Raw genomic sequence first — 21,081 nt, forward strand, 5'->3', positions numbered from 1 at the left:
TTAATGGGTTTTGACATATAGGTTTGGAGAGGGGACTGCTGAAGACCTTGCAGAAGTTGGATGAGTACCTGTGCTCTCCTCTGCCGGATGAGATCGACCACAACAGCATGGAGGAAGTAAAGGCCTCCACACGCAGGTTCCTAGATGGTGAAGAGATGACACTGACTGACTGCAACCTGCTGCCCAAACTCCACATCGTTAAGGTAACAAGCCATTCAGGTCATCCTACTGTATGCTGCAGATTGGAGATAATTTTATAGTATTATTTTGGACTTCAAATTATCTTTTAATATGATTATGATGTGCAGTATTTCATGATGAACTGAGCAGGAAGATTTTCCAATGAATTTTTTTCCCCCCTTTTGGCTTGCAGGTGGTGGCAAAGAAGTACAGAGGCTTTGAGATCCCTAAAGACCTGACGGGCATCTGGAGGTACCTGAACAATGCCTACAAGCGTGAGGAGTTCACCAACACATGTCCCAGCGACAAGGAGATTGAGATCGCCTACGCTGACGTAGCAAAGCGGCTTGTCAAATAATGGCTCAAAATCTTCTCCACTCCGCTCCCTGCGCTGGGACTGTTTATTATCACATGAGAAAGAAAAAAACAAGCTATGGACTCAATGCATGATTTCTCCTTCCCCCGTTACAGCTCTTTAGGACATATCAATCATTTTCAGTGTGGCCGAGAGGCTGTTGTCACTTTTTTTTGTTTTCATTTTGTCTTAGTTTAAGTGTTAAAGCAGGAAGTGCCGGATACTGTCAGTGTATCGATGGCTAATAGTGTGTGAGCATGTGACTCACGCATATCTATTCCTCTCACCCACACTATGTAGCAATAAGAGTGGGTTCACCAGCCTTTTGTTTTATTATGAATTTAAAATATGAAAAAGATGCTTTTTCTAAGCTTGCAAAGCCAACAGTTATGAAACATTTTTTGGTTTTGTTTCTATCTAAACGCATTTGAACAGTGTTGAAAGCTCCAGTGTTTATTTTCAGAGTTTTAGAGAGCAGTGGAGCACTCTGAACACACGAAGTCTCAAAAGACCCTTTATCGAAGTTTGAAATGAAGTGTATATTGACTTGCGTTGATATCAGAAGGCTGACACTTAAATATGAAGTTCATATCATACACATTAGTCATCAGTTGTTTGCAAAAAAGGCACCTTACATACCATGTAAATTTGCAGCACCTGTGGCCTTTTGATGAAGGAAAGACCTCTTTAAAAGAAACTATAGATACATGAAGATATTCTATAGATCTGCCTTATTCACTCTAGATTCATTATTTAACATAAAGAGTGCTGCACCATCATAACTGCATTCCACGGCATGAAACGCATGAAGGGAATCTTGTGTAGCTCTAGAGGTAGAACTGCATCACCTGCACATCACATGAAGTGTCCTTAACAATTTGAATAGTAGCAAAATTGGATTTTCTCTTTCTTTCTTTTTTTTTAAAATAAATGGTTTAAATAGATAAAGAGCATCTCATTTAAAGAAGCTGAATTGTTTTTAAGATGTGCTATCGAAAGAAGGATGCCTGTATAGACAGAAAAATGGCTTCATAGCCTTACCAAGATAGTCTACCATGTTTGATTAAAGGCTCTGAGTAAAATACTGCATTTTATGTTGATACAGCGTTGAATGCAAGCTTGTAGTTTCTGATTTGGAAAAAGATATTAATGAAAGTTATATGTTGCCATATGTTTTTTTCCAATTCTTTTTGTGATGGAGAATTATAAATATTGTTTTTGGTTTTCAGAAATGAATGTGCAAGTTGTATACATTCATAAACTGAATGTAGAAGAATGACACTGACTTGTAATGACTCCTCTGGCCTTATACATTTTCTCAAGGTAGCAAAAAAGAAAACGTTAAGCATTGAATTAAAACTCAAATAGAACATAGAAGTACAAAGAAATTAAAGGACATTAAAAAGAGACAAAGTGAGTGAATTGAGGCACATCTCTCTGCTGTTGGAAATGAGTGAGTTGCTGCCCTGTGGGAACAAAAAAACAGGAAGATTGTGTTGCAGAGGGACTTGTTTTCTTTTTCCTCTCCTCTGTTTATGCCGATCCATTAATGGAGTGGATGGTTGAGTTTTGTTTTTTTTAATCCGTGATTCAGTTCAGACCAGGAGATCGTTGGCACACTATTAGAAAGTTTAACCAGGGCCACTTTTTTTAAAATCTGTTTTTCAGCTTTGTGCATTTAAAGGAATCAGCAATGTGCCATGTGTTTTGTTGTTTTTTTGAGAGATGCTCCCTCCATACTATTCACCTTATCTCTTTTTGAGAAACTGAATGTTAAAGTGTTGCTCTTTGTAGATTTCTGATTGGACCTGTGTATGTGCGTGCAAGGAACAGGTTTGACATTAAAGGGGTCATATGATGCTTTTTTAAAGATCATTATTTGGTGTATTTGGTGTAACAGAATATGCTGACGTGCTTTAATGTTAAAAAACACATTATTTTTCAAATACTGTACATTATTGTAGGTCCTCTATGCCCCGCCTCTCTCAAACGCTTCGTTTTCTACAAAGCCCCCTCCTTAGAACGAGCCGTTTTAGGGGGGCGTGGCAGAGTCTTAACTTTGATAAAGAATATCTCTTTGGATTTGAGACTTTAGTCTTTGCAACTTTAGGGATTTTATCTATTCACGAACAGCTTGTAACACTCCAAAGAGAAAGGAAAACTTGAAATCGCATCATATGACCCCTTTAACTATAAAAACACTGCATGTTTGCCATATGCCATCGCACTCTGATTAAATAAACTGCTGGCAGCTATGACAAATTTGGAGTATGAATTATTTTAGTATAAAATATCCATTCCATACTAATTAGTGGATTGTCACTTTCATACATATGACAGTCAGAGATTTCTGTCTTTGAAGGGCAAGACTCCCACTTCTTTGTTTCTTCCTGTTACGTCTGAGTCAGTCCTTCTCTTGAATGTTAAGAATAACCACGCACGCAGTATGTATTTAGCCATTGCTTAATGAGGGATTGAGAGTTACGGAGGTCAGCTTTTAACTATCATTGTGATAATATGCTGGTTTCTGTCATTTTATAAAACCGGTTTAGTGTTTTAAAGTGAGACAAATCAATTAATACCACATCACCGAATTCACCAAATTCACTGCTAATTCTGTGTTTTTGTTTTTCCATAAAAAAATGGTCACTTCTTGAATAATGTAATTTAGAAACTGACTTTTGTAAGTTAAAAAGATATTACAAAAGAGAATGGAAAGTGAAATTGAAGATAGGGAAAAACCTGTCAAATGTTTTCCTATTTAAACATATTCCTAAGAAAACAGGTTTTGTTTAGAACATTGGTAACACTTTACAACAAATTCATTTGTGAACATTGGTTAATACATAAATGCATGAACTAACAATGAGCATTATATTTTTTATATACTATTTATTCTTTTGTATTTATTCAAGTTAGTTATTAAAAATACAATTGTTCGAGCTAGTTCACAGTGTATTAACTAATGCTAATACATTTTGATTTGTAAAAATGTATCAGTCAATGTTGAAATGAACATTAAGATTAAGAAATTAAATAGAACTATCATTCATTGTTAGTTTGTTAACTACTGTTAACAAATGAAACCGTACTGTAAAAGGTTACAGGAACGTTTTTTGAAGATAAACATCTAGAACATCTCTTTAAAATTAACTTCACTGTGATTGTATTATGACCATTTTAATTTTTACTAGTTGTGAGTTTCATATTTCATTGAAATTATTAAGACGCTTGGCCACCAGGGGGCGCTATAACCCTTTTCCATTCAAAGGAAATTACAGTAGTTGCGCCTCTGCAAATTCGCGCACTGGAGATTTGTTTTAATTAAACGAGCACTGTGTAAATTGACAATAGAAAATTAAGAACAAACTAGATGTCTATATATTCCAGTTTCAGTATATTATTATTATTTTAATTTCCTCTTGTGAGATTTTACAGCTCAGACGAGCTTTTGTTCTAACATAAAGACAAGGGAAAAGTACAAGTGAAGTTCAAAGCTGTGCGCTCCGCCCAACGCTCTCCCGTGCGCTTCAGGAGCGCGTGAATAACACCGCGCGCCAAACAAAGCGTGCGCGTTTCAAACTTTCTGTTTTGACACTTTAGTAAGACTAAAGGGATACTTCACCTTTGTATATGTCGTAAATACTAAATCATGAGCATACCAAAGTCCAAATTGAAGAAACTGTTTGGGAAGTCAAAGAGTTTCGATAAGGAAACCAGGGATGCTGACAGGACTGAGGGTCAGTGGGGCACTTCACCAGAAGACGACCGAGCGAGTTTCAGAGGTTCGGTTATGACTTTACCGTCGAGCCCTACAGATGTCACTTCATACCCGGACTCGCTGCCCACCAGCCCCAGCGTGAAGAAGAAGAAACGTTTCCCGACCTGGAGGTCCAAAAAAAGGAATAAAGATAAAGAGTTTCTCAGTAGTACCAGAGAACTGTTCGACCACAGGTGAGTGATCTGTCACCTCATTTCTAAAGCCCTTTCCCCTAAATATCTGTCATGAGAATCTGTGAATGTGCACCATATGCTGGCATCTCTCATTATTTCCACACTCACTAATATTAGTTACTCTGGCAGGTTTTATAGGGGGTTTTGAGCACTTTTCACTTGGTCAGATGGGGGACCATCTTAAACCAGCTAAGGCTTCAGCAGGGAGTTAAATTTTTATGTTATCAATGATTTGGTAACGCTTCAGGGTAGGGTAACTTTCTTCAGTAAGTCATAAACAAGGTCAGCTTATCTTTTGCTCATGTACATTGCAACTTGAACTTTGACTGATGTATTCATACCTTAATTTGTGTGAATCTCAAAACCTGTCAAGAGCTGTCATATTTCAACCTACATTAAAACGAAATGTTACGTTTTGCAAAAAAGATAATGAAGCCTTACTGCAGCATTAATCATCAATGAAACATTATTTGAATCATGACAATTAAGCACCTCCTCCCTCATGACCATTATTCAAAATGTCTTATTCACATTGTGTATAATTGTTAAAATAAATAAAAAGAAATAGTCGTGAGAATTTAAAAACATTAACGTGTGTGTGTGTGTGTGTGTGTGTGTGTGTGTGTGTATGTATGTGTATATATATATATATATATATATATACCTATATTCCGTTTGATTTTGTAGTGAAATGTGACTGCATGTTTTTGTGAGATTCAGTCATGTACATCAATAACATGAACTGTTATCTGATACTATACTAAATGTGTTTGTGTAGATGATCAGACATGGATTTATTTGTTAAAAATGGCGATATGGCGGACTGCCATGTTGTATGTATACAGTTTTGTAGTGGAGACAATGGTGGGACATCCTGTACATATTTCAGGATTGTATTCCATATCACAATGGAAAGCTATGTCATTGGTTTGAGCTCTCACAACACTGCTGCATCTGTTTTGAGCTGATCAGCCTGTGTGACTCTGGGTTTTTGTTTTAAGACTTGTTATATCACTACTTGCCAAAGACCAAATCACTCTTTATTCCTCCCCAAACAATCCCACAATTCCAGCAAAGCTTCGCCTGTGTTGAACAATCAAGGGCTTGAACACAAAAGCAGAATCTGACAAGTATCAGCAGTGTTCATTATAGTCCCACTCTTGATTTATTTTAATCTTGCGTAATCACATTTAAACTTTGTTTGATTTGATGTAGAGAACATGTCGTTAAATAGACAAACATGCTTCTGTCTATTCAAGTGGATTTTGCTTGACTAGTTTAGGCCCTCACCTTTGTCTTAATGGGCATGTGACATCCTTGTATTTTGATAGCAGGTTTCTTCCTGCACAAGCTGGATACTTTTTGGATTTACTGACTCACATGTGCTGTGGTCTTAAGTAAAATAAAGAAATCTGTCCTATAATTTTGTGATCTGTTCTTTCCAGATTACATGTTCACAGAGAAGCATAACAACATCCCAGCGAACAGGGGACGTTCTCAGAACTTTGACTAACGTTCTGGCAAGGTTCTTTCAAAGTTATGATCAAATGTTCTTTCAGTAACATTAATAGAATGTTTGTTATCTTCTCTTTAATAATGTTCTTAAAACATTAGCACAAAAACATTATTTATACATCGTTCATGAAATGTTTTCCCGGAAATGTTTTAGTTGGACGTTCATTGGACATTTTTAAATTTTTGCTACATGTTTCAGAATGTTCAGAGAACATTGAAAAGTAACGCTCCTAAAATGTTTGCAAAATTATAAAATCAAATGTTCTTTTAATGTTCGCTTAACCATGAAAAACGATTTTAAAACATTTAACCCTCATGTTGTGATCCGGGGAGGATTTTCTTTTTCCGGAAATGCTAGTTAATGTTATCGCTTTGGACTAAAACTTACTGACTTTGCTCACACAGGGTATAACAATAAAAAGAAATACATTTTTGTTACACTTTGTTACACTTCCCAGTCAAAAATGACTGGTTTACAAAAAATTGCTTATAAATCTTTTATTATGCTATATTAGTGCCAAATATTGGATTAAATATTTTTATCAACATGTTTTCTTTCGATTAGGACAGATTTTATATTTCTTTTTCTGAACTGATTGATCTGAGCTTATGTTGGGATAAGACCTAAAATAACCATTATTGTCTATAGTTAACATTTTCTGTATATTTAACATTTTAATTAGTATTTTGGAGATGTTTCTGGCTTTGCTCGAGACTGTTAAACTTAATTTATAATTATATGAATAAGCAAAATAATACTTAGCATCGCTGCAGGAAGTAAAAACGGGTTGATTTTCAATCCCCAGACTAGACACTTTTCAGGGGTTTTTTCTGTTGCACTTGTCAGTTTGTTTTACATTTAATCTTGTTTGTTTTATATTTAATCTTGAATAAGCATGCTGATATAAGTGATATGTCGCCTCACTTTCATAACAGATGATGTAAGAGAGACAAAATAGCAGCCTAATTTGATTTGACTATAGATTCTAACATGCATAATTTGTTAAAGGCAAGTATTAAAGGAAGTAAAGTAGGGCTGTGCGATATTGAAGAAAAATGCAATATGTGATAACTCATTAAATAATGCGATATTCGATATGCGATATGATAATGCTTAAAGTGCCACATGCTCAGATGAAACAGTTTTACTCAGCTGTTGCTGAGTCAGTTCTGTGAACTTCTATAACTATCTTGTGTCATATATATATGGTTATTTGTATGTATCACTGTAAAAAGTAATCACTGAATCTACTTAAGAAAAGCGTAAAGTCATCACTGACATCAGATGAAGAAGACTGGCAAGAATTTCCTGCTACTGTAGGCAAGAGTCACAGCCTTCAGAACAGAGTATTACAGTATTTTCAAAACATGCATGTTGTCCATTATATTTATTATATTGCAGTGGCTTCATCTGAATTTACGAACTGACATATGACTCATTTTATTAATTCATCATCTAATTTGCTCAGTTATTGTTGATTTAACTAGCATGAAGTCAGGTGGTTGTTGTGTACAAACAGAACACTGGTTTTCTGTCTTTAGGTTTTAGGCAACAAAGTACAACACACATTTTTAAAGAGGGAATTCATCTACCAAACACTAAATTATCTAAAAGGCTCTGAAAACAGTGTGATGAGAGAAAAGATTGAGGATCACCTGTAAAACAGAATCAGATTGCATACATGAAATGAAAATCACATATATACATTCACAGTTGGCAACACTAAGTGTTTGAGAATGTAAAGTGGCTCACAGTAGGTTAATTAGCCTTTTCAGGGTATTAAAAAGCCAAGCCAAACTGTTTATGAACACACTGTGTGGAAACACTGATCAGTTGGACATGAGAAAGAGCTACTGTGTGAGCTTCACAGTTAAAGTTGCCTGTGGGCAGGGCGTGTGTGTGTTGTAGGCAGGTGGGGGTTAAGAAAAAACCAGCTCTTCATAATGATGACTGATATTGCTGGAAGCTTTGATGACATGACATAAACATACTAACAGAACACATACACTCACAGTGGTTATACTATTTTAGTGATGACAGCTCTTAGACGAAATGTTTTTTACACAGAGGTGATATTTGCTAATCCCAACCCTAAAACTAATCATCACACAAACCTATTGATATCAGTAGATTTAAAACAAAACATGCCCATAAAGCAAAAAAATAAAAAAATAAATAAAAATAAATAAATATATATACAGTATACAGTATATATATATATATATATATATATACGGTATACAGTATATATATATATATATATATATATATTGCATTTACCCAAAATGTATTTTATGATTGCAAATATATTTTCTTACCACTTAAAGAACATATTTTGACATTTGGAATATACATTCTGCATTTAAATCAAATCTATTTTCAGCACATCTTCTTAAGTCGCACTGTTTACAGCAAATCTTTGATACAGAATTTGGCCATAAAAATCTTTGTTGTAAGGGTGAATTTTACGAGCTGTTTAAATGGGCAAGTGCAGATGTCCTTGCAAGTCTGTTTTTGACATGTTTGATTATATGTGTGAGGACTTTTAAAACTTTAGGCCCTCTCAAGCCAAACCTGTACAGTGTGTTTGGTTTAAGCAAAAATCCTGCATGGATTGGATCTCAGCAGAGAGTAATTGTTACCATTGCCAGATTTGTTCTAAAACTGGCATATATTAGAAAGCTCTGGAGGAGCAGTGACTCACTGTGGTCGGCAAACATCTGGATGTGCAACACTGTGAACGGTTTTGTAAAGCAGAAATAGAAGTGATTTGTTCCACTCAGAACATTCATAGATGAGTTTGGAGTTTTAAGCATGAATGTCTTCCTTTTATTTATTTATATTTCTCCATTGTTTTACAGCTTGTCTTTTTGCCTGAAGCACCCATGTGTTTGTATTCAGTTGACACATTTCAGGGTTTCTTTCCTGATTTGACATGATAAATGACTCAGGTTTCTGCTTTAAATTTACTGCTGCCAAGGCAGCACAAAAAAATAAACAGCACACTATTGTCCTGACTTGTTTTTTTTTTTTTCTTTTTGCATTTTTGACGACTTTTTTTAATGCATCAAGGGAAAATCATATTGTCTATATCTCAGTATACATTTTAACATAACATTTTACTGGTAACACTTTGCAATAAAGCTTATTAACATTAATGAATGCTTTAGGTGTCATGAAGTAACAATGAAAAACATACTTTTATTCGAAGATTATACTTTTACGAAGTGGATTAGTTTTGTTTTTGCGCCAGCGAATAAACCTAAATTCGTTTATGTCTGCTGCTGCGCAAATAATTTTACTCCAGACTGCTTTCTGAACGAGGGACAATTCAAGGCAGGTTTTGCTAAAAAGTTAAAACTCAAGGATGGATCAGTACCCACTGTTCGTGATCCAGCTGCACCTCCAGAAGAAGTAAGTCTCACACTTTATATTTTTTATGATTATGTGCTAATCGCTTTTCCTCTTCCACAGAAGAGAGGAGTGAGGTGAGCAGAGCTCATTAGCATTTAAAGAGACATGCACTTAAACGGGTCGCAGTGTGCAGAGCTGTTTTTGACAAGGTAAAAAGGGTGTTGTTTTACACGACCACTGAGGAATTTTAATCAAAGTGTGTTGCAGACAGCAGCTCAGAGTCCGCTCCAGCCCCAGAGCTCAGCCCTGAACTAACTCAAACTGAGGGCTTATATACACAGAAAACTAAGGACTCTGATCAGTCAGAAGCCATAGAAACAAACAGGCAGGGAACGAAGGAGAGTAGAACCAACCAATTACCAACTAGAAAACTGATCACAAGACCAAAACAGAGAACAAGACAAGAAAACAGACCAAAAACTGATTTAAACAAGAACAAACAAACTCAGAATGTGACATCTGGAGGGTTTCTATCTTGATGTTCACCCCTCTTTTTGTCTGAAAAGCTCTTTGTCTTGGGGTGCTCTGCATGTTCCTATACGCACACAGACTCATGCTGCAGGAATGTGCAAAGAGTGATTGGGAAATGACCCAGTGAGTGAGATAAAACAGAAGCTGATCACTCCTTCACATTGCAGTTTATATAATACAATGCTTTTCGTATATTTGTATGTATGTCTGATCTGTGATCTGAGCTGTGATTTAATAAAGCTTCCTAATAAAACCAGGGAAACCAGTTATAAAGTTGTTTTTATTTTTTGAATACAGTTTGTTATTATATTCCCTGTGACTTTCTGATTCGTCAGCACCTTTTATAATAATAATAAAGGCAGGCTTTAAAACTGGAAGTTATTGTCTCTAACCTCAGAGGACGACAGTTAACACCATTCATGCTGTTTGCAATCTTTTTAAAGACGTGAGAAAACAGCTTTCATTCAGTTGATGATGCACCTTTTTTATTGTCTGGCATATCACGGACATTAAAAAGTTCTGCTTTTTTATTTTTAATAATGTCATATTTCTTTTAGAATTTGTAATTGATGCGTTTGCTATTGCAAGGCAATTTATGGTTCTTTTTGTTGCAGTTAGCTGTCTGCTGATAAAACTGGTAACTTGCTACTGATATTTTAATCTTGGAATTTCTTCCCTTATCATGCATATTTTTGTCTTATCTTTATGTCAATATAAGGTTTCTGAAATGCACACTTGCACAGACTGACACAAAACTAGGCTGTGATCTTTTAAGAGGAGTTACGAGTGATGTTTCAACCGGCCCAGACACATCTCGCAGAAATCAGAACGAATAAAGGCTCTAGTTATTAGAGGCTCAAATTGTGTTCCTGCTCTAGGGGGGTCCAGTCCAAGGGGTTGAAACGTAAACAATGTAAATTCGAACAAATTAAAAAAATGTTCGGCATACTATTGTAACACCCCTGTGGACTGTTTGTTGTGGTTTCTTCCCCTTGTGTTGGTTTAGCCCGTATAATCATTAGTTAATTACCCTCATTGTGTTCACCTGTCTGCCCCTCGTTATCTGCCCTATAAGTTCCTGTCTCTTGTAATCTAGTATTGTCGGTTATTGCGAATGTTACCCTGTGTGTGTGTGTGTGTGTGTGTGTGTGTGTGTGTGTGTGTGTGTGTGTGTTGTTTCTACGGTGCGAGGACGCACCTTCCGGGAGGGGGGAGTAATGTAACACCCCTGTGGACTGTTTGTTGTGGTTTCTTCCCCTTGTGTTGGTTTAGCCCGTATAATCATTAGTTAATTACCCTCATTGTGTTCACCTGTCTGCCCCTCGTTATCTGCCCTATAAGTTCCTGTCTCTTGTAATCTAGTATTGTCGGTTATTGCGAATGTTACCCTGTGTGTGTGTGTCTCATCTACCCGTATCTGCCTTGTTGTCTCTACATTAAACATCCTTATTTGAATCCTTGTCGTCCTCATCATCCTGCCTGCCTCCACACACCTTGACCGTGACAACTATAGCTTATCAAGTAAAAGTTGTCATCAAAATAGTGACAATTCTCTGAAAGCTTCACTTGAATCTAATCATGCACTGACTAGGACTATTTACAGTGCCTAAAAGTACCTTCTAGTATGTTAGAAATGCAATTATTCAGTACAAAGGTAATTATAGTAATTTACGTACATCTACGATAATAAATCAGCATGAACACAAAATGTGGACCTTGTACACAAAGGCATTGGGTTTCATTGTGTGCACGCTCACACACAAAACTCTTTTATACACATGACCTCGGCAAGAAACTGATGCTGCACTGACAGTTTTTCATATCTTTTTTGGGGGTGGTCAGAATGTGTGTGGATTTTGGGTCAGAATGTCAGTGTTATGTAACAGTTAGGTGCGGCCCAGTGCTCTTGATGGAGCAGTGGTCTTAGTAAGAGAAGCCTCTGCTGTGGATCTTAGTCCTGGCAAAAAGCTCTCACAAATATTTACTTGCTTGAATAAAGTACCCCAACCCTCTTAAGTGCATTCTCTTAAAACATAAATCCCTTTAATTATAGATTAAGAATCCAAGTTTGATCGTTTCAATGTCCTGTTAGTGAATTCTTTTTCTCCAAAGTTTATGAATAACACTGGGTGATCAGAACTGCTCTCATGTCACTTGGACCTGGAAGTAATATTATTAGTATCTGAATATTATTAGTAGGCCTAATCTTCCAAAACCCCAAATCTGAGCCAAATATTATTTTTGTTTATCTGAATATTAAAAATGTCAGCTGTAGAAGCAGTAGACAAAACAGATTTTCTTTTTTTAGTCTTTTAAAAAAAATATCTTTATTGACTACTTTATTGAATAACTCATAACTACACAAACTTATAACGTAAAGACTCCTATACATTCACATATAGACAATCAACAGAAAATAAATATTCTGAGTTATTATTATTTAATAAAAATATTATTACATTTTAGTTTAAATTTTAGTAACTTTGTCCTTTTGTCATTTTATTAGTTTTATATTTTATTTCAGTTTTGTTTTAGTAATTTTAGTACTTCAACTTACATTTTATTTCAGTTAGTTGCCAAGACGACATTTCAAATTTTTGTTTAAGTTTTCAAAGCTTTCCATCTTGTATTTCTATTTTATTTCAGCTTTATGTCAATTAACAAATATTATTTGTAATATTGTTAGTTTCAGTTTACATAAAAACAGTGGCAGATCTCCATCCTCATTGGAAGAAAGATTGCTAGAGCAGTAATGGAGATTTAACTGTTATATTTGAGTGTGAGACTGAAAAGAGTGCTTGAACAGTTCAGTCTGGTTGTCGAGTGCGGCGTTTACATCATCAGTTGTTCACAGAGACTATTGTGTACAGTATGTGTTATAGATAGATGTGCACAGAATCAGCAGCATAATTCCACAGAAAGCGCAACATATTTCTAGAGATTCAGACATCTGTCATTCACAAAGCTCTGCCATTCCTGCATTTATTAAATATTTTATCTAAGTGACGAATGATCTCATCCATTATTTGTGACAGGGACGAACGCTGACTAGACACATGTGACATGCTCTCTTGTCATGGGTGGATGCTTGTTTTATTCAGTAAGCAGTAAATAACAAAATGATACTTTTAAGGAGGCGTGTGAGTTAAGATGAATGCTCATATTCAGATCATGTGTTTTTATGATACATAATCAAAATTTTGTATGTGACAGGTCAACACACCTCATATTATTAGTCACATACATTGGAACCCAGCTCATCTGTCTGAGTCAGGTGAAGACATGTTACTGTAGATCAGCAATTCCTGTTAGGTTTTAGAATGCTGCTTGTTTTACACCCAGAATCTGTGTTAATGGGTCATCCTGTAACATTTGCTTGTTGACTGAAAAGACAGAAAACTGACACTACTGTGTGTCACGTAAACAGCAAATGAATTTGAAATTCACAGAAATGACCACTCATGGATATCTGTATATGAAACAAAATCTTGAACTGGATATGAGCTTATTCAGATTAACTACGAAAAGCCGCAGGTGTTTTAGGTTGTTTGTGTTAGCATCCATAGCCCTGAGATCATGGCTTCCCTGACAAACACACATGCCAGGTCATGTATTTCTACTTTTGCCCTGAGGGCTCAAACAGTCAGAGAGGAAACTGAAGTTTTAACCCTTTTTTTTTAGCCTAAGCTAAACATATGGGTTCCAGTAACAACCTGAAGGAAGATTTAATAAAATATTCCTGGAAAGTCTAAACCTAAAATAGTTTGTCAAATACTAGCAGGATGAAGCAGGGCTGTTGGATTGTATTAAGAAACCAGAATATCATTAGCCATTTATTGCATGCGTTTAATTCATGTGAACTCTTTCAATGTGATGAGTCAAACGTGAATACTGGATTGTGGTCAGAACCACCCAGCTGATCAGACACGCTGCAGGCAAAAGATCTGCGAGGCCCTTGCTTCAGAACCTGTCAAAGAACATTTTTGTCATTTCACCTGAATGGCATTCAAGTTTTGTTTATGCTGTAAAGTGTCTTTATTAAGTCTGGAAAGTCATTTGGATTGAACTTTAATCGCTTTATTTATTCAAATGCTGTATGTTCTCTAGAAAAAGGATGCATACAAATTTCTGCACCTCCCTTGTATTTCTAACAGTCAAATAAAAAAAACATTTAATCTTTAATCATTAATCATTTGATCTTTATTTGCATAATGGGACACAGAAATGTCGTAGATTGACTTATGATGATTCCCAAAGCTTTTTTTCTGTGCCGGTGAGATGAGCCATATCCCACACAAGATTCATTCTGCAAGTGAAGACAAACACTAGTGACTAAGGGAAGAAAAAGGCTATAGCCGAAATGTGCAACTAAGCAAAACTAATCTCAGACTGCTCCCTGGTGGTTACATGTTGCAAAAAGTTCAATTGCGCAATACTTAACTTGCACAATACCTTGAGAAGATTCTTTTGACTTTACTGACTGCAGTCACTGAGCTGGCACTGACACTGCACTGAATAGAGAAATCTTTTGTTGGGACAGTTTTTATTGGACCTTTATTCCAGGAGGAAGCCCTTTTGACACCAAGATGACAATTAATCAGTTAATTTAATGCAGTGTATAAAGACTCCAGTGACTATTCACTATTGTTAGCTATTGTCATGAATTCTTCATATTGCACTTCAATGCTAAAAGACTTGTCCTGTTGCTGTATTATCACAACACCGATTAGAGTGTCGACAAACACATTTATCTGAACCTGAAAACATGGCACCACATTCCTCCAAGAAATATATGCAATACATTCACTTAATTCATTTTAATATTTATTTTATGTGCTATATTTATATTTCTGCATAACCTGTGCAACATTGAATTACTCTTTAAAGTAAAAAATATATTTTATTATTATATTATTAAATTATATTATCTCACAATTTTTTTCTTAAAAAATTTAAAGTTAAATCATGCAATTCTGAGTTATTTTCCTGAATTCTCAGTATGCATCTTGTAATTCTGTTTTTGTTTTGTGTCCACCACGGAATAAAAAATAAAAAAAGGTAATTGTTACTTTTTATCTCATAATTCTGACCCTTTTTCTTGCAATTGCAAGATTATGGCTCACAATTTTGACTTTTTTTCTCAGAATTGTGAGTTTATATTGTGCAATTCTGAAAAAAAGTGATAGAAACTGAGAATTGTGAGAAAAAGTATGAATTCCCTGTTGAAAAAAAAAAACAGCATATGCTGGTTTAAGATGGTCCTTAGCTGGTTATGAGCTGGTTTAAGCTGGTCATGTGCTGGTCCTAAGCAACTAGCTCCTGCTCAGGACCAGCACATGACCAGCTTAAACCAGCTCATAACCATCTAAGGACCAGCTTAAACCAGCTCAAACCAGCAGCCATGCTTCAAAACATACCTTACCAGCATATGCAGTTTTTTTCAACAGGGTTGTGAGATCGCAATTACTTTTTAAATTTTTTATCCTGTGGCGGAAACAAGCTTCCCTAAAAATATGACCTGGAAATGTTCTTATCTGGTTACATCGAGAGGATTTAGTGGTGAAACTTCTTTTAACTGCATTGAAAAATCCTTTGAAAAGGATCTGTCAAGATAATACAGAAATACAAAATACATGCATACTGATACTTTACTTCTCCATTGCAAACTAGGGCATCTGGGAGTCAGTCCTCTTCCAGACTACAGTAATAATTGGTTCTCTGTTCCGCAGGAGTTTTGATCAGGTGAGCATCCAAACAGAGGACTATGTGATGACCGACACCTGCCCCACCCCTGTCCGCTCTCTGTCTAGTTCCACGCTAAGCCTGGATCTCACATCACTTCAAGATCCATCTTCTCCCACACGCAAACACAGGAAGGTAGGTGGAAATATTCTGATCTGGGTAGCTCTGGGTGATATGTCTTTCAATCCTTACATAAAATACAGATATTAAAATTCTCTTTACTTTGATATTTCCTGTTAAAGAACACACTGATCTTAATTACTTTACTAAAGTTTACTGTAAGGAAGAGGAAGTAGACTGGATTTCCAATGCAGAGGCTAGTTTAGCCTTGGGCAGCTGCTGCTCTACTTTCATCAGAGAATCACATTACAGCAGTCACAGCTCTCTGTACAACAAGGCAAATACTAAAAGATGCTAAATCTGTCTGAAATGTATTCCATGTTTTATGTGGTCCTTTTTTTAATACTGCACAGATGATTTTTGTAGAAAATACTCATAAACCAAGGACACAGTAAATTGTTTCTTTTGCTGGTTTAACTTAATGCATGAAAATACTCAGTAAAAATCAACTGGTGAAGAAACACCCTAAATGTAGATATACTTTTAATAAAAAGGTTTGATGTTAGTGAAATAAGTAGTTATATAAAGTTATTTATATTCAGTTTTCCAATGAACTGTTCTGTTTTAGTTCCATTCATGATGTAAAGGTTTGGTGAACAGCCTCAGTGTTGTTAACTCCTTAATTAGCCTGCAGAGGGCAACACAGGCTGAACAACTGAGTGAACAACAGCTCAAAAAAACAAAAGTCTACTACAGTCTTTACCACGGTAAACAGAACATTAATACAGTAAATCTGTAATATGTATGGACATCAAATGTTCATGAAAATGTGGATATTAATATGATTTAAACATTATATATAATTATATATTAAATATGTATTATGTATTCATATTAATATATAAATTAACCACAAAATACTTTAGAAATTAACAATATAACAGGGATCTGAAATGTACACTTTTCCTTATACAAATATATACATTTTAATTTAAATGTGACTTTTTTGAAGTCATGCATTATCTACCCATAAACAGACATATACGCCCTGGATTTTATGTTTCTGTGGTAATTTATGCATAGTCCCCATTTAGTCACGTTTCTCATTATCAATAGATCTAAAACGCTGAGTGTCTCTTTATCAAAGATTTCCATAACGACAGTTGAAAATATAATTAGACTGTTCAGTTTGACCTTCTGAGTTGACAGAAAACTAAAGTCAAAGTCACACAATAGTGAAGTCAAACAAAGTCCTCAATGGCAGTCTTAAGGAGGGCTGGCCTTGCTGTTGTCCATAACAAAGAGAACTTCAAGGTTTTATTCCTCTATGTATAACCATGTGATGCCAAACAAAGAACACACCTTCCCTTTTTAAAAGTTATTAGCAATAACTTATAGTTACTGCTTATGATTTATGTTTCCTGATATTTAGAAGATGCTTTTCATCCAAAGCAATATATACTTTACTGAATGAATATTCGTTCAGTATTATTCTTCAGTCTCATACTCAAGGCACAGTGCGTATAGAGCAAGACTGTGATCAAACAAACTGTGAAGTTCATCGGTCACACATACTTTTGACTGAACATGCAAATGTAATAATGATACATTAGAAATTTAATTCATTTTTAGTGGTTCAAGTGCGTAGCGCTGAAACCCTATTGTAATTGTTAGAATGGCCAAGGATCAGCACGTAAAACTGATTGCGCAGACCAAACCGTAAGTCGTAGAGACTTGAAATTTGGAGGGATATAACTTTTGAACGGAATGAGATATCGTCGCCAAACTCAGAACACCCATGTAAGAGCTCAATCTGAGGTCACATGAAAAAAAATTGCGGAGCTTGGCCACTTGGTCGTGATATAAGAGGAAAAAAACATTAAAATTACTATAACTACGCAACCATTTAAAAAAAAAAGTGAAGTGACGTGTAGTCAAGTATGGTGACCCATTTGTGCTCTGCATTTAACCCATCCAAGTGCACACACAGTACTGAACACACACCCAGAGCAGTGGGCAGCCATATTGCTGTGGCGCCTGGGGAGCAGTGGGAGGTTCAGTGCCTTGCTCAAAGGTCTCACTTCAGTCATGGTATTAAAGGTGGAAGAGAGTGCTGGTTACTCACTTCCCCCTCCAACAATTTCTGCAGGACCTGAGACTCAACCCCGCAACCTTTGGGTTTCAAGTCCAACTCTCTAACCATTAGGCCACAACATTTGTCTGATCAACATGAAAATTGGTATGCAGTGTCTTTGTCCAAAGTGCCACAGGTGTCTTTAAGGACATTTGCGTATCTCAAAAAACATGACCGCCATTGGCCAATGAATTTTTAGCACAAGGTTAACGGAGGTCAATCGGAACGAAACTCATACCCCTTTTCCACCAGCATGAACCGGGTGCTCAGTGCCGATCCTAGACTTCTGGGGGCCCTACGCAAAACTGTGTCGAATGAATGAAACGCCTTTGTCCGTGTTTACTCCGTCTCGAATCTCGCTCACGGAAAGCACTTGAGAAACAGTGTCTCTTCCGCAGCTCGGTACGCTTTTAACTTCGTTGCATTGCGACTACGTTGCATTGCTATTGATGTTCATTGCGAATCTACATCTGCATCCAAACATGGCGAATTCAACGTGTTCGTGTTTAGCTGCTTTTTCAAAAATGGCGGTCAAAAGTTTCTGTTCATCTTGTTGGTCACGGTAACCCCGCCCCCAGCCCCTGACGCAAGCGGTTCTTCTAGACCAGCAATGGTTTGGTGCTACTTACGAACCACTTTTCCTGGTTCGGAGCTGGTGCTTTGGGTGTCGAAAGACAAAAGCTGTGTCTCATTTAGAAGGCTGCGTCCTCTATAGGTCGCATCCTCTGTAGGTTGCATCCTCTGAAGGATGTGTATACGGAGTATCCTCAACCCAGAATTAAACGAGACGGCCGTCGTAGGACGGGCGGAAAAGGAAACAGGAAGTATCACGTTGCTATGCCAACACATTTATAGCGTCATTGCGCTCTCACGCTAGTTAAATGTACAATACCAGAGGGTTAAACAAATTAATAATTTCTTGCCTTGGTAGCAAAGTACTATTCTCAACATTTAAAAATCACTAAACACTTGTAATCCTGTTTACCACATCTACCAACTGAGGTAATACAACTTAAAAGAAAAACTTGAAAATACTTACATTTAAACGCCACATCTTCGCTTGTGTGTAATGTTACATCTGCCGGCGCCTCTATTTTTTTCAAATAAACGACGGTTGTTTATGGCGACACAAAGAATTGTGGGTTGTCTGTAGCAGCGAAGGATACACCTCATGCAACCTCCGAATTCCTGTGAAAGAAGGTAGCATTTGAAGGTCGCATTCGGAGTGTCCTACTTGTTTTTGTGAAATGAGACAGCCTCGATGACGTATGCAGCCTTCGAATGTGACCTCCGGAGGGCGCAGCCTTCCAAATGAGACACAACTAAAGAACCGTTTTGAAACTAGGCTCTGGCTCCAAACCAGCACTCAAACTGCCTTGGTGGAAAAGGGGTGGGTCTGTTTGACTCATGGCCCTAAAGGTCTGTGAGAAATTTGAAAGAAATCGGCCATTGAGGGGCGATATCGCATTTTTCAAATGAGTAAACGATTGTATATTGCACGGTTTTTCACACATACACACAATATTCGTATCATCTGATAGACCTCCTCATTCCGAACAACTTTGCCTCATAACCATTAAAAACCATCATATTTCTATGGCAAATTACCTGGATTTTAAAAAAATGCTTTTTTTAATAGTTGATTTAGGTGGTTACAGGCTTGCTAAATAATATGTAATGTCTTTTTTCATATGTGCTTAAATGCCCTAAAGCGTTTGAACCCAGATAATCGCTGCTTGCAACTATATTTACTTTTATTTTATTCACTATCAGTTTTATCTGGTGCTGATGATAAGTGAAAGTTGACGATTGCAATACAAAATTTTATCAAATTTAAATCATTAAAGTAATTAATTTTTATAGGTATTTTTATAATATTAAAACTTAAGATATTTTTGTCTTCTAATTATCTTCTAATTTATAATCTAATTTGACATGACATAATAAAGTTAATAACAATTATAATAATTATTATTATTATTAGTTGTAGTTGTTGTTGTATTATTTGGTTAGTTGTTGTATAATGTCCAGTTGTCTGTGGAGAGAGGCACGCTGGTTAGAGAGGGAGGGTGTGGCGTTTGGTTGGATGTGGTCGATTTTCATACTTTGACTGTGGATGAATAATGTTGTTTAACTTTCAATTGCACAACAGCTCTAAAGGGAGCTCGCTTGCATGTGGCATAACCTGCAATGCTCCTGGACCGGTGCCACCAAAGTAAACAGAACATGATTTCGACTTCAAAAAGTAGTCTGCAACTGAACAGCGATTGAATGACAGACGGTCTGAATATCGATTGTAATCGAGGACCAAGCTGGATTAATACCTGGTCGGCTGTGTTTCTTCTGTTTTTATTGCTGAGAATTTTGGACTGCTTACAATGATTTCTGCGTCCTGATTTCGGTGCATATGAAAAACAAAAAAGAGACAGAGAGACAAACTCGATCCTTATTTCAAGCTGGATAAAATGGTAAGGAGAAAGCTATTTTGTTTAAAGCCGATAATATGTTTAGGGAAAGTATCTGTGTTTGTTTTCACTGTTTTATGGCGCTTTGCAGAGAGTTTTTGACTGTGTCTCAAAATATAGTGAGCTGCCTAGACAAGCACGTTTTGGAATCTCACATGCGCGCTCAATTTTTTTCCAAAAGTGCTGTTAATCCGTGCTGAGCTGAATCGGAACACGCTTATGATGACCAAAATGCTGTCTAGGTAGGCAGCACTCGGATTTGAAACACCGCCTTTGTCCTAGTTTGGGTTAGTTACAGTGATCCCGTGAATCACTTCTTTTGAACAGTACGTTCGAAAGAGCTGGTTCAAAATGATTCAATCATTCTTACGTCATGGCGTGGTACATTTCTGCTTTTAAACGTGCCGCTGAAGTCACATGCCGGTTTATTTTTGTTTAGTAGGCTATGGGTTTTTTAGATTATGTTTTAATCATGTTGTTTATTGTAATAAAATATGTCCTACATCTCCTTGTCCGCCATGATTTAAATAAGTCATCAACAACCGTGGTCTACACCACATCAACACTAGTCGTGGCCTAATGGTTAGAGTCGGACTTGTAACCCGAAGGTTGCGGGTTCGAGTCTCAGGTCCGGTGTTACGAGATTTTCGGTTTCCGAGATTTTCGGTTTCAGTCGGCGCCGGGCGGAGCGTACATGAATATTCATGAGTTTCCCGGACATGCGCGTGGAACCAGGTGGAACTGAGAATTTCAGTTCACGCTCCTTGTATCTCGGCAGGTTTAATGGAAT

At 36.6% G+C, this 21,081-nt stretch overlaps 2 protein-coding genes across 4 annotated transcripts in view; both read left to right on the forward strand.

Annotated features, from left to right (window-relative positions):
• The window catches only part of LOC107716011 (chloride intracellular channel protein 4-like), a 37,577-nt gene extending 35,423 nt beyond the window's left edge, over positions 1 to 2,154 (forward strand). The window contains exons 5-6 of the mRNA XM_016522316.1: positions 22 to 203; positions 374 to 2,154. Coding sequence (XP_016377802.1) covers positions 22 to 203; positions 374 to 538 — 347 coding nt within the window. The 3' untranslated portion in view covers positions 539 to 2,154. The remainder of the gene's footprint in view (positions 1 to 21; positions 204 to 373) is intronic.
• A 1,938-nt stretch (positions 2,155 to 4,092) lies between these two features.
• Positions 4,093 to 21,081, forward strand: part of LOC107716012 (absent in melanoma 1 protein-like) — a 53,686-nt gene continuing 36,697 nt past the window's right edge. For 2 of the 3 annotated variants that reach the window (XM_016522317.1, XM_016522319.1), the window contains exons 1-2: positions 4,093 to 4,489; positions 15,620 to 15,767. In XM_016522317.1, coding sequence (XP_016377803.1) covers positions 4,188 to 4,489; positions 15,620 to 15,767 — 450 coding nt within the window. In that variant the 5' untranslated portion in view covers positions 4,093 to 4,187. Of the gene's footprint in view, positions 4,490 to 15,619; positions 15,768 to 20,096; positions 20,295 to 21,081 lie in introns of those variants that run through there. The other variant, XM_016522318.1, reaches the window with a different exon arrangement.

Source organism: Sinocyclocheilus rhinocerous, unplaced genomic scaffold (genome assembly GCF_001515625.1).
Source record: "Sinocyclocheilus rhinocerous isolate Xijiao unplaced genomic scaffold, SAMN03320098_v1.1 scaffold749, whole genome shotgun sequence".
Taxonomy (NCBI): Eukaryota; Metazoa; Chordata; class Actinopteri; order Cypriniformes; family Cyprinidae; genus Sinocyclocheilus; species Sinocyclocheilus rhinocerous.